We start from the raw sequence: 16,749 nt of genomic DNA, 5'->3' as shown, positions 1-16,749 counted from the left end.
CTGGTCAAAGTGAGGAACGTGGGAGTTTTAAAATGTAACACATATTAAAATGAACATTTATGTTACCATTATGCGACAGGCTCTGAAAGTGCTACAGACATACTGGTGATTACAATGAGGGGTAAGGAGTGGGGAATGAAATTTTATATAAAAAAGAGACAAGGGTCTTTAAAAAAACTTAGAAACACTGCAAGGAGATCCCTCTCCCGGAAGTTGCACTGTGCACAAAACAGGGCACCTATTTGGTGCTAAAGAAAAGTGGGGCTGTAATGTCTCCTCCTTCAGAGGTGAGGCAGTACTTTCTGTTTTGTTTTGGTTTCTGGACGTGCAATGTGGTCTGTCTCCTGCACCCCCGCCTGGGTGAGGCCGCCTTTCCGATCTGTGCTCCCGGCCTCCCTCCTTATTTCTCATCCTCTTGGAAGTGGAGCTCCCTGTGCTGCGGGTGGGGTGTTGCTGGATGGGGGGGGGGGGGGGGGGGACACAGGGATCCTACCACAACCAAAGAACTAAAGCTGCATCAGCTCATCTGTTTATCTGTTTTTAAAAAAAAACAACCCAGACCATTCCATCCCAGAGTCCTCCCGCACAGGAAAGGCAAGGCAGGCCTGCGCCCTCCCTGGGCAGGCTCTGGGACGCTATTGGGGGAGTCTCTCCATGGTCCCCCCTGCGGGGGGGGGGGTCCCTGGAAGACACAGCGCCGCATCAGCAGCGCAGCTGCGCGTACTTGAGTTCCTGCGCGATGGCCGCGATCTGCTCCACGCGGTCTTGGTGCGCGGCCAGGTCGCTCTCGAAGGCCTCGTGCTTCCGCAGCAGGGCTCGCAGCTCCGTCAGCGTCGCCGACTCGTAGTCCTTCTGCAGCAAGATCTGTTCTTTGCCTGCAAAGGTTGTAGCAAGAGTGTGCCTATGTGTCACACCTCAGCTTCTTTGTGCCCGCAAAGTCCCCAGCGATTGTTAACCAAGAGAAAGGGGGGAAGAATCCCGGGGCTGAATATGCAGAGGCGACACTGCAGCTGCTTCAGGCTGTCCTGCGGCAACGATGAAAGCTCACGTCTACAATTAAGGGGGAAACCAGTAGGCTACATTCTAAATAACACACCTGCCTTACTCATGATCCTAGGTGTTTTCCAGTGTGACGCGCAGTTAAATTAGTAATTATTAGCTCACAGTCACCAGGCATTATCAAATAAAACACTTGTACTCTGCCCATCCACAGGTTCAAACTTTATCAAACTTTATCCCAATTCTTTTGATTTGAAAGCCTTTCTTTCTGTGGTTAAAGGTAGCCTGTAGTTCTTTTCCTAATAAATTAGAAACGTTTCTCTCTGAACCTCCGCCTATTTTCCCACAAATATTTCTTAAATCAAGCAATGGCTGTGGTTATAACCGGACCCACATTCATTCCCTGGTGGACGACGTTTAAGAATTTCGTTCCATAAAGCTAGAAACGGAAAGCAAATGGTCATAGTCGTAACAACGACGACAGAGCACTTTCTGTGTACCAGACACTGGTTTAAATATTTTATCATTATGGACTTGTTAAATGTTCATCAAAAGCCTGTGAGGGAGGTGTGACTGTCATTCCCACTTTGAAGAGGACACGGAGGCACTGACAGGTTAAAAACTCCTCCAAGGCACACACCTGAGAAGTGTCAAAGCCCAGGCTCCCACTGTCCAGTTCCAGGTTCATGCCTGTAAGTGCTGTGTGCAATCCCAACAGTCAAACAATAATAAAGCAAGAGGGAACCACAGGATGCAGGGACCCTCTCTGACCTTCCCCAACATAGATTATTCTGTGATGGGAGAACGTTTTGTTCTTCCAGCTCAGCACACAGCCGAGCCAGCCAGAAAATATTATGACACAGTTCATGGCTACAGGAACAGGAATGTGTGCAAGGCCCGAAGACAAAGAAGAACCTAAGTGACATGAGGAAGTTAAGACTAGAAAACGATACCCTGCCTTCTTCTCTTCCAAGAAGATTCTCTAAGTGGGAAAATATGCTGCTTTGTGGTATTCAATAAGCATCCTATTGGCAGAAGCCAGGCTGTCTGACCCCCAGTTATGGAATAAACAGATACCTGTGGAATCCAATAGAAAACAGTGGGGAAGACAGGAGGAGGCCAAGTCCTATGTGGGTAAGTGTGGGAAGAATGCATTGCAAGTGCCGTTTTGTGAAAAAATACATTATCTGCTTGAATGAAAAATAAATCTTCATACCCACCTTTCGAAGCAGTTCAGTAGGAGACAGCAGAATGGAGAGAGGCGAGGATACATGCCCCAAGGGTCACAGGCGTTAGGTATGTTAGATGGAACTGCCCCCTGTGGCTGTGTCCACAGCTCAACTCTGATGGTTCAAAACCCTGGTCGAGCCAGGCCACTCACCGTAAGCCCAGGTCTCGTGCGTGGACGCCTTCTGCCTGAACTTCTCGGCCAGGTGCTCCACTCGCTCCAGCCTCCGGATCTCGTTGAGCAGCCACTCCTCATAGCCCTTCTCCGCCTGTTCCAGCCTCTGCCAGGCCCCGGCGATGTCCTGGGTGTGTGAGGACAGGGCAGACCTGGCTGTTACACTCCAGCCTCTTGGTGTCGCTGTGAACCCCTCTACTGCGCCTATGACAGTGTTTTCCTTCCCTTCCCTCACCTCCCCCCCAGTAACCATTCAAACATGCTTGCGTCTATGTCCAAGTATCACCGGGGCCTTTCGGAACTAATGTAGTTGTTCTCAGCAATGAAAAAATGCCTGGTACTCTTCCAGATGTGGACAGAGGATGACAGAGCCTTAACTTTCTGGCCAGAAGACGATGAAGCCTAAAGTGACTCAATGCACAACGATTCCGACTCAGTGACTGGGCTCAGCCAGCCAGCTGGTCGACAACGGTTTCCTGACCATCACGCACATGCTGGGCGTGAACCACAGACTTTACATAAGAGGAAACTACATCTACAAAGTCTCTGCCCCCGTGTAGCCTTCACGATGCTTGGGGAATAAAGACAATAAGTAATTAAACATGTTTGTTTCAGACAGTGACATACTGTGACAGAAAAACAAAACGGTGTCAGGTGATGCCGAGAGCCCATGGGAGTGGTTCCTGTAGGCAGGTTACTTAGAGGAGGCACCTTCCATCTGAGGATGTGGATCTGAGCCGAGACCTCAATGTCAGAAAAGCCAGTTATGTGCAGAAGGTGGGGTGAGTGCTCTAGGCCTCAGAACAAGCTAAAGGCTGGGGGTCAGGGGAGTTAGGAACAGGCTCATGTGTGGGAAGAACCACAGCAAGCTCTGTGGCTGCATGGCAAGTGAAGGTCAGATCATGTTGGAGCCTGTACGCCAGGATAATGAGTCTGTACCTTATTCTAAATATTTTGGGAAGTCACTGGAGGGTTTTGAGAAAGAAGGAGATGCACTCTGATTTACATTTTAGGAAAGCAATGGCAGCTGATGTGTAGAGAATAAATTTGGGGGCAAAAAAAAAAAAAAGAAGAAAAGCCAGTGAGAGTGTTACTGCAGGGTCTGAGGAGAAAGTATGGTGGCCGGGCATAGGGCAATGGCAGTGGACTAGAGAGAAGGGCACAGATTTAAGGTATAACTTGGAAGTAGAGCCAATGGGACTGGCTGAGGAACTAGATGCAAGAAGTGACAGAAAGAGAGGGTCAATGGTGCCACCTGGGTTTGGAGCTTTAGTGACAGAGGGTGGTGAGAACACTGTGGGGGACTCTTGGATCTGTTAGGTCTGAGATGCTTTTGAGACATCCAAGCGAATACATGAACCTGGAACTTGGGAGAAGTCAGAGCTGGAGATTAAAATTTGGGAGGCATCAGCATTTAGGAGCGAGATCACCTGGAGGGTGTAAAGACAGAGAAGAGGGTCAGCATGAAGCCAGGATCATCCATCTATAGAACATGCAGAGGAGGCAAATCTTCAAGCAGCCACTGGAAGGACTCGTTGGTGAGGATGGAAGAAAACAGTAAGTACAAGGGCGGAAGGAGCTTCAGGAAGGAGGTGATGGTGAGCGGGCTCGAAGCTACAGAGAACAGGAAAATAGAAGTGACGATTGATTGGATCGTTTGGATCATCAACATGGATGCTGTTGACTTTGGTGAGAACAGTCTCAGGGGAGGGGGACAGGAGCCAGTTCACTGCAGGCAGAAGAGTAAAAGCAGCAGAGGAGCAGAGCACATCTGGAAATCAGTCCCACAAAGACCTCTTTCTATTAATACATGTTCTGCTGTGAAGGGGAGCCAAGAAACAGGACAGTTGCGACAGGCAGCTGTGGAGACACAGGTGTTACTTTTGTTGGGCAGGTTCTAGAGAACTTGTGTGTGCTGATGCGAGTGGGTCAGTAAAGAGGAAGGAAATGACGACACGAAGAGAAGGCATTAAATGCAGGACTGAGCCGTGGAGAACGTGGAACGGGTGTGCTGTGACAGCAGGGATCAGAGGGCACTGCTGTAGATGCTGGTAAACGTGACATGGAGGAAAGATGCGGCCAGTTGTGAGGAGGGGAGGAGAGGACAAGGCCCCCTCATTGAAGATCATGAAGGCCTTACTGTCTGCGAGGCACCATGCCAGCACAGTAAGGAGTCAAGAGCTGCAGGATGGTTGGGAGGAAACATCAAGAATGAAGTGGTTGCAGGGTCCAAATTATGTCCGTTAACTGAGAAGACTAGAGAAGCAATGCCTCCTTCTCAGCAGCCCATCAGGAAGAGACTTTGTGAAAAGAGGGGGCTCCTGGCCCCCGGCCACTCACCGACACCATCTTGCCCTCAGACGGCATGAAGGCGGGCCGGTTGCTGATCCTAAGCTTGGTCTGCAGGGTGTTGAAGTTGATCTCCAGCTGGCACTTCTCCTGCACCTTCGGGGGCTTGTGCTTCCGACGGTAATCCCGGAAGTCCTCCAGCTTCTTCTGCATGGCCTGCATGGTCTTCTCAGGGGTCCGGTTCTCCAGCCAGGGGATCGTACGACGAATCCATTCCAAAAGCTGTCCCCAAAACACAAAAGTACTGCTGAAAACACCAGCAAACTGCCCATTAGTTAAAAAACAGAGGCACCTAACAATTTGGAATGGGATAGCCTAATGCTCCTAAAACTACAGAAGTACAATGCCCCTGACTGAAAAGAGAGGAAAGGCACCTCTGTGCATGGGTGAAATCATCAGTATCTACCCACGGCCCCCAGTGATCACCCCAACAACACCATATGCAGGTCAAAAACTTAGAGTCACCACAAGTCATGTTTTACAAAAATGTGACATTTACAGGAAACTGGGAGACCAGACATTAGCAGACAAATGCTGGATGGAGCTTTCAAATGAAAAACAAAACAAAAACCAAACAAAAAACCTCACCTGACATAGTGGAATGTTGTATAATAAAATCAGCAAAAATCAGGTTTAACTTAAAATATATTTGTATTGTAAATAAGCTCCAATCTAATGAATTTATTTACTAGGCAAATGTATTGTAAATCTGGGACTGACTCAGTGCCACAGTATATTTTAATTTGATAGCGAATGTTCAAGGAAATCCACATGATCAAGTGAGAATGGGAGTGAATTCCTAAGGACAAAGTATATTTTCTTGAATTACTATTGAAGTCTTAGAAATGACCTGCTAAAACGCCACGAATGATTTACACTTTGATCACTTAGAAATTGACAACAGATAAAAATAAAAATTAGTTAAAATGGTGATGCGCCCACAGCCTGAGGGTCTGAGGAGGAAAAAGAAGGATAAAATGCCTGAGGATGATCGTCCTCCAGTTCTGGTCACACTTCTGAAGCTGATCACAGACATTAAACAAGGTGGCCAAAGGGACGCTCCCGCAGCAGCAATATGAAAATATAAACTCAGCGTCATTAGATTGGATTAATATAAACCACTCCTCAGGAAGATTTATTCTAAGTGTCCTGACACTTTTCCCAGAACAGACCAAATATCAGCTAAATGAGGTCAGGACAAAAGTGATCTGGTCTTATATACGTTGTGACTGGGATTGAGCGCCATCTAAACAGGAGGTGGCTGTGGACCTCACTGAGACCGTAGCTTGAGTGGGGAAAACACTGTAGTGGCCATGATGAGACTGCTGAGCTCCTACTGATGCTAAAATAAGAACAAAAGAACAACATGGAAAGTGCTATTCTAACCGAGAACCTGGCTGAAAAGCTGTAGAATGGCATCACGGAAACTCATGCGCAAATATCTGGGTGGAGGGTTCTGCCTTCCTGTATTTCCCTCTAGATATTTATACACACAGGCTGAGTCACGCCTCACACAGGCTGGGCAAGCTCCTTGGAGCTGGGTCACTGTGGACAAGGCTTCTGAACATGGAGAGCAGCTTATATGGTGTCCATAGCCAGTGGAGCAGGAAAAAAACACAGTGCAATGTCATCTAGGGGAACCCAATCCTGGAGGTGCCAGATTGAGAATAAAATCAAATTCTACTTCTTAAACATGCAAACTGTCTCTATGCTTTGGGATGGTTGGAAAGACCATCAGGGTTACCTTTGTGTCAATCATATGTTGCCGCAAGATGAACCACCTCTGAGTTCAACTATATTTCCCTACTTTTATTCCATCCAAGATGAAAAATGCAAAGAAAACAACACTGACAATCCATGATCACCCTCTGCGCCTCACCCTCTGGGTGAGTATGGACAGGACTGGGGGGCACTGTTTCCTTTACCTCACTTGCTAGCCTCTCATATTCTTCCATCAGTCTCTCATTCTCTTGATTCACAGCAAGAACCTTACATATCCTGTTAGCCGCTGTCTCGGCCTGTAAAACACAATAGGTAAACAGGACAGCTCTGTCGACGGGGATGTGCATACATGAAACGGAACATGGCGGGCATGAGAGGGGAGGAGGGAGATGGCGTGCCAAACGTGGTGCAGATTCCAGGTTAGGGTGGGATAAGAGTGAGGCCATGGCTGTTTAATACTATGAGTCATTTCACACCTGTTTTACAGTTTTCACACAGACTTACACGGCAGGCTGAATATACTGTAGGGAACAATGGGGAGAGACCATTAGTCTAAAACACAAGCTCTGTAAAACATCAAGCAAGTTAGTAACAGAAATATATGGGTCCAGGACCCCCAAATCTGTGGTCCACGAATGTCCATGTTAGCACTCTGCTGACCTGGGGACTCTGGGGTAAGAACTCTCTAAATAACATTAGCCTTTGAGAATCAAAGCAAAGACAGCTGGGTCCTGAACATATATATCATTGCATTGAGTTCACAGAAGTCCTATCCTGAAATGAATACGTACAACTTGCCAGATGGAATCCTTCCCCAGGGCTGAACTTGCTTTTAGACTTTGTTTAACCTGTGTGGGAAGTTGGTGAGGTAATCATTCTTCATCATCGTTTTGTGGAGGGAAACTTGGGCCCAGAGTGGCAAAGTGCCTGAACCATGGTCACGGGATGAATCAAGAAATGCAACTTGCCTGTCCGGGCTTCCAGGTCTATGGCCTGTCCCAAAGCCTCACCTCTAAAACCCTAATATGAACTGATTTCTGGTTATCATCATTTGCTGGTGATGGTCTTAAAGAGACCACAGGAATGATACATCCTTTGTCCATCCCAATCTAGCAGGATGCTCCAAGTAGAGATACGTGAAGGGGCAAGAGGCAGGAACAGATAAATGTGGAGAAAAGAAGGACATTTACCCGCAATGTGCCTCAGGCTCTTTGTCTTAAGGAATGTGAAATTTTTTTTTGAGGTTCTAACACTGCTATCCTTTCCCTATTTCAGTTAAAATAAGATTAGTCTTGAAAGATGTTAGAACAAATCACTGAACATAGGAGGCAATTTCTAGGCAGAGGAGAGCCAAGGCACTGGAAAGCATTCGTTCTCCTTGATGAATTTCCCCTTACTGCACAATGAATGTGGCTCAATGTTTATGGCACCTAAAGCACAAATGTTTCCTATAATTTACCAACAAAAAAAAAGCAGTATCTTAGAAGAAAGATAAAAAATACTTCAGGAACTGCCTAAAGTTAAAACTATTAAAAAAAAAAAAAAAAAGAAAGGAAAAGTATTCACAGTTTGGAACTTTCCATGTTAGGTCATCACAAAACATTTAGATTCCCAAGTAAGATGTGAAGCGCGCACACACACGCACACACACAACTGACACCCATGCGGAGCAGCACAGCCCCCGACGGACGCGTGTTGGGTACCTGCTCCGCGCCCGCGAAAGCATGGTAGAAACAGGACACGTACGTCATGATGGCCCTCTCATCCGGTTTGGGGGTGTTCACAATGTCTGAGGGAGGGAAAAACAGCACAGAAAACACACACACACACATGAAGAGCAGAAACCAGGGTGAACAAAGGGAAGAACAAACTGGTTTACACAGATCGATTTTCTGTGTGTTTCCTGAGCCCACAATCCTGAACCTATGGTCATGGTTCGTGACCAGAATGATTCGAACCAGCTGGTTTCTTAAATAATCAAATTGAGGGCTTTTTCTCTCCCCCACCCCTTGAGAGGCTCTTAAAAGAGCAGACAAAGCATTAATATGGGAGCCCGTGTGCTGCATGCCAGAGCTTGTTGCCACTTCCTAATGACTTATGGGGTGCATGTCCTCTTGACCGTATCAGGTCATCTGTCACGTCTGCTGAGTGACAGATGTCACTTTGCGAGATGCTAGGAATAGCAGCAGAGTCCCAGTGCCCCATCTTTTCTGGAGCTTCTGCACCCCACCCCCATAACTGTCAACTCTCTGCCCCGTAAGCAGCCTTCTTGTGTGAGGATGAAAGTCACTGGAGAAGCATGTCTTATAATGCCTTCTATACATACTTACCATGCCATATACGGAAATCACCAGGAGTGACAAAACATCTAAAGAGAAGGGGCTGTACAGCTTGTACACATTAGGACTCTTGCTACCATTTGTATTAGCTGACGAATTAACCAGCAGGAAGAGAGAAAACAGAACCACATGACACATGTCCTGTCTTCCTTCACCGTGGCAACACCATTTTTTGCCTTTTTAACTTTAAACTCGGCTCAGCCATTAGGCAGAATGAAGTTAAAAAGACACCTTGTAGTTCCCTAAACTGAAACCTAGTCATTTGATTTCCAGAGGATATTAATAGAAAGGATGTGGGATTGTGTAACAGTATGGAATCTTCTGGAAAACAAACATGAACAGCACACTGGTGCATGGACAGAAAGTAAGTTTCAAAGAAAACTAGACTGAAAAAGACACACGACTGCCTCCTCAGAACCAGACAGGTCTCCTTACTCAGAGGAAAGGGGAAAAAAAAAAGAGAGAGAGAGAAAAACAACTGAAAAAAAAAATATTAAGACACAGAAGGTGAGGGGTGAGTGGTGACTCACGTTTTACATCCTCACCTTCTGTGCACCAGCAAAAGCATGATAGTAACAGGAGACATAAGTCATTATGGCTTGCTCGTCGGGTCTGGCAGTGTTTACTAAATCTGTGTGGAGAAAAGAAGGTTAACTGCTCCGATGTTCTAACACCACCAGCGCCACCGCAGAGAAGTCAGAGGAATGAATCTTCCTTGCCACCCCCACACATTTATGTGGTGAAAACTCTGGCTCTTATCAAAGAAGTCACCAGCAAAGTCATTTCTCGGGGCACTTTCAAGAATTGCCAACAGAAATAAAGGAATTGCCAAAGAGAAGGGCACAGCTAGCTCAGAAGTCCACAGCCAGAATGAGACCTCCAGGAGACAACAGGACGCACACAATAGCACACTCCCAGAGACTTTCTATCTCTGTACACATGGTGGCCCAGGGGTCAACAAAGACCCCCTCTGCATTCCACGCAAGACATATGCATCCACAAGTCTAACCTGGTCCCACCTCAAAAGCGGTTTGTGGAGGCAAACAGGGAAACAACTTTCATAGCCTTTTAAAGGCATGGTGGAGTGTTTCACCAGTTTTTACCACAGGTAACAGTTCCAATTAACCACTCGGACATTTCCACTTAGGGTTCAGAGACTAACACACATGACAGGAAGTCAGGTCAACAGCAGCAGGTGGGAAGGCAAGGATTCACCAAGAGGGATTAGCAATCTGAGAGGAGGAGACCAGGGTATGACATGAAAATAAAAGGGTGGCAGGAATAAGAAAAGTCACCATGATGCTGTGGTGATGATAAGTCTGAATGTCAGCAGCAAAGATACAAAAGGGGGGTTTCTGCTGGGTAGGTAGGTATGTGACAGTGTGTCCCACACCCTCGTCAGTCAGAAGATTCCTATGAGAAATTACTCTACAAAGAAAATAATATAGCGTGTGAGTATTTCTCCGAACCATTCAAAAGGAAAGATGAAGAAAAGTAACGGAAGGCTGGATGTGTCACAGGGAGGAGGAAATGAATGGAAAGCCGAGACATCCCATGGGCTGCAAAGGAAAAACAGAATAGATATGTGCCCTGACCAGGGCTCAGAGACCAAGGAAAAACCTAAGAACCAAGAAAACTGTCAGCAGGTCAGAGCTATAATGATGGTGACCCTGAACTCGCCCTGAATTGTAGTATATTCATTAATGAACTGGAGGCATTAACGAACTGGAAGATGAATTTACTAAATGTCACCAGTTTTCTTTCCTCCTTAGTATCTTAGCAATTAATTCAAGTGAGTAAACTCTGGGTCATTATTTACCACCTGGAAATGTCAAAGGAGAGAACACACAAATGCAAACTTAGAGAGGATAGATGAAGAAAAGGGGAAAAGAACTTTTCTATGTTGCTACTTCATGGTTTTATTGACTTTCTCCCTCTAAAGAGTTTTGGAGAAACTGTAAGTAGAATTCTAAAGAGTGTATTCAAGTGTGAACACCAATAATAGGTATTTGATAAACGGTTAAATTAATAAGTGGACAAAATTAAAATCCGAATTGAAAGATCAATGTTATGGGTTGGATTCTGTTCCCCAAAAAGATCTGCTGAAGTCCAACCCGCTGGTCCCTGTGAATGTAACCTTATTTGAAAGTAGGGCCTTTTGCAGGTGTTCAAGTTAAGATGAGGTTCTGCTTGAGTAGAGAGGGCCCTTCATCCGATATGACTGGTGTCCTCTTAAGAAGAGGGAAAGAGACACAGAGACAGACAGAGGGCAGACAGCCCTGTAAAGACAGAGATTACAGCGATGCCGCCATAAACTAGAGAAGGCCTGGGGTTTCACGGAGCTGGAAGCAGTAAGGAAGCGTGCTCTCCTGGAAGCTTCAGAGGAAGCAAAACCCTGCCAACACCTTCGTTTTGACTACAGCCTACAGAACTATAAGATAATACATTTCTGTTGTTTTAACCGACCTAGTTTGTGGTGATTGGTTACGGAAGCCATAATGCAATCACCAAAAACAAGGAGGAAAGAAAATCGACTACTAATTGTAATCAAGTTTTTTGCTATTCCCAACGATGCTAACTAGCGGAAGTAACGGACCCTTAGGGACTAATATTCACAACAAACACTGTAATCCAAGTTCCTCCAGGTCAGGACTCTCCTTATCCATCTCAGTATCCCCCGCAGTTACCTAGCAGAGGGTTTTGTTCACAGTAAGTGCTCAATAAATGTCTGTTCAGTGATAAGTGGTGAATCATGAATAAATGAAATGAATGAACGCTCTCCACATTTGTGCTTTAAATGGTGTGCCACAGGTACAACTCATGACTTCATCACATATAAAGGGTATAAAAAGCATTCAAAACTGTTCCCCAGCGTGAGTGACGCTGCAAAACACTGAGAAGTTCTTTCAGATCTACCTACATTTAATTTAGACTAATTAGAAATGAAATGTGAAAGTTCAACACGTACACTGATGGCTGACATTCTATATTATAATTTTTGAGTCCTTAACTTCTTGTCAGAAGGAAGGACTTTTTTAAGCACTTCACAAAAAGATTTATATACTAAAATTGTCTCTATGTGGTAAGGAAATTACTTTGTGTTGTTAAAAAAAATTAAAATAGGAAGTTTTCTTTGAAAATCACAAACAAAGCATTCTGTTTCTTTGCCAAAGCTGAACCTTTTACCAAATCCTTTCACTATAGTTTTGCTGGCTTGTTTTAGTGCAGAATTTAAGAGAAAAAAACAACAAAAAACAATTTATGAACAAGCTACACATGATGTCCCCTTAATACTCATTGAGGAACCCTAAGTTCTTCAGATGTAACTTGACTATAAAGTTTTGCGAATCCCCACGCATGGCCGAAGTCTATGTAGCCCATAGACTTTATAAGAGTCAGCAACACAAGGTTAGTCTCACCTTCAGCATCCAACATTTTGGGAATATCCAGATGCTTCTCTGCGATTTCCATGGCCAGGTTAATATTTCCTACTGGGTCATCCTGCATGAAACACAGCACAAACAGTTTTTTAAAATGTATTTTTGAGCACGACATATGAATAATGTTTTCTATATACCTGACTTGGGGAAGACATCTTCCCATCCACACACGACCATAATAGTATAAATAATTTTCCTTCTTATCTTTCCTCAATCACTTCAAACATTTATAAAGATATCAAAAATGATGCGAAAACCACACAATCCATGCACAATGCAAGTCATAAAAATGTAAACAAAGATTTAAGAGAACAAAGTTTTTGCAGGTGAGGGGAATGTCATCAGATACTTTCTTTGAATAGGAACGAACACCCTGAATACGTCAGAACTTATTTTCAACTCTATTAATAACAAAATGTAAATAAGTCCAAATGAAATCATGAAACATACGTTTTCCAGATCTGGAAGGTGATCATGGAGAATATTTAGTCCAGCACGCTTGTCTTAAATATGAGAAAGCAAAGGGATCAAGAGAAGGTGCTGCCAGGTTGAAGTGTCAGGTCACTGACGAATATTATGGGATGGCTCACAGAGCAAAAATCATGTTTCTGGATGTTAAAGACTAGAAGAAATTACAAAAACTTGCAGTTGTAAATGAAACTTGTGAATAAATTCTTAAGATCACATTAATCTTCCACTGTAAAACTGGTTAAATATATAAAATGTAACAAAATAAATTTAACCAGAGAAATACTGAAAAACTCAGACTTATTTAACAGTTTTTGTTTTGATTCACTGAAGAAATTGACTATTATGAATCTAGGATGGGGATGGGAGGGGGAAGGATGTAAGAAAGAAAATCAAAATGAAAAATAGTATTAGTCTGAGAATGACTTTAATGAATTTTCACATCAAAGCCACTTAAACATTTTAGAAACTGCAATACTTTGCAATGAGCACAATGCTTTTAATATGGTGAAACATTTAAAAAGTGCAGGCTTCAAAAACACATTCACAGTATTCAATGAAGAAAGCAAAGGAAGCTTCCTGGCCTCACAGAGCATATTTCAGGCAAAAAGCTTTTTCAGACAAAAAGCTTTTTCAACTAAATGTTGTGAAACAAAGCATAAAAGCATTTCATCGAAAGCAGCCATATCTTAGAGTGAGTCCTAACTGGACATTTTATGCAAATGTTCATAAAGCCACATAGCTGAGTACAAGTTTCCTGCTTTTTGTTCTCAATATATAAGAAAAAATTCAGCATTAAAAATGGAGAGTAATGATTCTGAGACTTTGCGAAAGTTACTTCATTTAGATTGTAACTTAAAGAGATAAAATGTGACAAGTAAGTGTTTTCTTGGCTCAGCAAGTAGCCGTGTAACCTTGAGCAGATTACTAAATTCCTTCCTCACTTTCTTCATCTATAAAACTGGGATATAATACCTACTTTATAGGTGCATTATATTTACTGTGCATTATGAAGACTGAATGAGTATGTATAGTCTATATAACACATACTTATTAATATATGCATTAATATTAACGTACACATATGTATAACATATTAATATATGTAATATAAAGCATACATATTAATACATATATAATAAACATATATATATAATGAACATATGTGCATTTTTCTATAATGCTGTCTTAGCTAGAGCTACGTATTAGCTGCTATTGTAATCATCACTTTCTCACCCATCACAGATGGCCAATTACCATAGGTCTGTTGAACTTTTGTAATAAAAACTGAACATTATAAACTGCTTGTGAAACTAGGTCTCTCTAGTACAATCCCCTCATTCTGCAAATAAGATAAAGATTAATTGAAATATATATACACTATCTGTATGTTTGAAACATTTCAAAATCAGGGATAAGAGAATATATACTTTGAAAAGTTGAGAAACTCTGGGTGCTCCGTTCTTAGGCAACCTTCCATCACAGCTGTGGTACCAATCTCAGGATATGAGTAAATTCTGCACGTGCTACCCTGTGGTCAGTGGAGACAGGCCAGGAGGAGGGTGGTAAGCAGGTGACGGCTAACAAGGTGGTGAAAGCCAGGACACCGTCCAACAACCATCCATGCCACACAGGTGAGGGCAGCATGCAGGAACGGGTTCCAGCAAAACAGCAACACGATGTGAAGGGTGAGCTAAGCACACCAGCAGCCCAAGAAATGTGCCCTAACCCACTTGGAGGAACGTGGATGCAGGCAAGGCCCTTGGCCTTAAACCTTCCCACGGCTTTACTTCTAAGGCAGCCCAGACTGTCTGCCATGAGATGCATGGGGCATGGGTTTCTTTTTTTCCAGCACAGATTACATTTTCAAACTATTTTTAAAGAAAGAATTTGAAAACGATTTGAAATGTAAGCACACTAAACCTTAAACTTAAAGGGAGAATTAAAATTTCCTAAGTTGAATTTTTCGAAAAGAGAAAAAAACAAAACCCCCAAACTTATTTTCTAGGGTACAACCAATATTTTGTACCGATAGTGAGATAATTATGAAGTGTCCCTTGTGTGAGAAACAAATTAATAAGTTTCAAGTAGATATGTCTGCAACTAAGTCCTTCAGAAAAGGCAAAGGGAATGGAGAAAGAAGGCTGGGAGGATTTGAACCTTTCTTACCCCTCAAAAAAAAAACAACCAAAAAAACCCCACCAAATATATATATATGCTTCTCTTCTCATATTTACAATCTAGGAAAGGAAAGTCTGTAACAAAGATACATAAAGCCTTCATATTGTACCATGCCCAATCAACAAACATAGCTTAACTGGGGCAAAAAGGTGACTGGCGTTAGGTCCTTCCCTCCCCTAGGTGTAACAGGTAGGCATTTCCTGAAACCCTGCCCATCTGCCAGGGGGCTGTGTGTTTGCAGAGTTTAGTGCTGATGTGCTCATTTTCAGGACGACATGCTGGGGGCGGGCAGGACGCGGCATGCCGGGCCCCAGGACAACCTTGTTAAGCTTTGAGTAGTCAATGAGGTCGGGCCGGTGTCTGTGGATGAGCGCACAGAGTCCGAGGCCGTCCTTCCAGCTGCACGACGTCGAGAAGAACAGGAATACAGGTTAATGCCGAGAGCAGGAGCACAGTCTGCGCTGCTCAGACACTGGCCTGAAATGTGAGCCACATGGCCCCTAACTTCCTTCTGTGTGACTGAGGCAGGAAAGACCCCACGTGTGTACCTTGCAGCCCCTTCCTTGAATACCTATCTGCTTCCCGGGGTCTGAGGAGGGCTGTCACCCCCTTGCTGTCCATTTCCATTTTCAGCTTCAGGCCCACCTTCCCTGAGCTTCCTCCCTCCTCCTGCCCAGTCTGGTTCTGTGCTGGGAGAACGGGCAGTGACGGGAGGGAAGATGCCTCTCAACTGCTGTCCTGCTCTCCTCCTCTGCCACTGCCCCCAGTCCTGACTGCCTCCTCTCTCTCTTCTCCAGTCTCCATTTGGACCTTTCCCCAGAATCTGCCCAGTAACCGTACAGAAGGACGCCTACTCAGAAGTGTGCGGCACACACTCACTTCCCGCCAAGTGTCCTCACACACTTAACAAACCACTCTTGGAGATCCCAGGTATCCTCTGTCTTTCTTCATAAGGTTATCATTATTTTTTTTAAAGCAAACACATGTAGGTACCTGAGGGGCTCAGCCGGGAGGACGTGGCTTCCCAGTCTGTCTCCCTAAAGACACCAGTGCTAACCGTTCCTTAGACAACCTGGCACGGGCTCCCCTGTGGTGACCAGTGGGTCACCTGAAGGCTGGGGGCAGGAGTTCTGTTCCTCAAAGGGTCAGGAGGAGAAGAGAACTCAGGGCCATACTGCTGCAGTGTGTGGGCCACTCTCAGGCCAGAGGAAGAGCAAGAAGGTGAATGGGAAACACGTCTGGGACCTCTGACACTTACACTGGCTCCTCTCACCCTGCAGACAGCATGTCAGAGGCCAGCGGAGGCCTCTCCCATCTCTACACTCAAGGCTCAGTTCCTGCACCTGCACGTGCCCCCCCAAAGAACCTCCCCAAGTTTTTGTTGTGTCTGGTCCTTATTCTTCATTCTGGTTCTTCATTCTGGTCTCTGGTGGTGGGTCCCATTTATATTCAGAGCTGACCCACCATCCAGAGGCTAAAAAACTAAACCACTCTTCCAACAATGGCAGAGGATCTGCCTGAGAAAGAAGACCGAAGTTACAAAGGTACAAAGTCATGCTCTCAGATTATATCTGGATTTCATTCATCCTCCTTCCTATAACTTTTCAAATATGATTTTCCTACATCTCTTGAATTCCAGCACAAGAGGGATCAGGGTGTAGTTAGGACAGGGGGTATCAGACTCTGCTACGGCCCCCTCCTTCCCACCAAGGAGCCATTCCTGCCGCCATCGCCCAGTGCGAGGTGAGGGCCTCAGGAAGGCGTCTTCTCACACCCCCCTGTTCTGATGACCCATTCGGACACCATATGATGTTCACTGGTAAATACAGTGCTGTTCTACCACCATCCT

General features: G+C 44.7%; 1 protein-coding gene across 1 annotated transcript in view; it reads right to left on the bottom strand.

The window, feature by feature from the left end:
* The window catches only part of ACTN2 (actinin alpha 2), a 60,167-nt gene that overhangs the window by 14,362 nt on the left and 29,056 nt on the right, over nucleotides 1-16,749 (bottom strand). Inside the window, exons 6-12 of the mRNA XM_019746994.3 lie at nucleotides 15,221-15,299; nucleotides 12,231-12,312; nucleotides 8,176-8,261; nucleotides 6,676-6,768; nucleotides 4,742-4,972; nucleotides 2,381-2,528; nucleotides 725-875 (exon numbers count right to left, since the gene is read on the bottom strand). Of these exons, the coding sequence (XP_019602553.1) occupies nucleotides 725-875; nucleotides 2,381-2,528; nucleotides 4,742-4,972; nucleotides 6,676-6,768; nucleotides 8,176-8,261; nucleotides 12,231-12,312; nucleotides 15,221-15,299 (870 nt within the window). The remainder of the gene's footprint in view (nucleotides 1-724; nucleotides 876-2,380; nucleotides 2,529-4,741; nucleotides 4,973-6,675; nucleotides 6,769-8,175; nucleotides 8,262-12,230; nucleotides 12,313-15,220; nucleotides 15,300-16,749) is intronic.

Source organism: Rhinolophus sinicus, chromosome 6 (genome assembly GCF_057876585.1).
Source record: "Rhinolophus sinicus isolate RSI-liver-muscle chromosome 6, RSI-T2T, whole genome shotgun sequence".
Lineage (NCBI taxonomy): Eukaryota > Metazoa > Chordata > Mammalia > Chiroptera > Rhinolophidae > Rhinolophus > Rhinolophus sinicus.
This window is presented reverse-complemented; position numbering and strand designations above follow the sequence as displayed.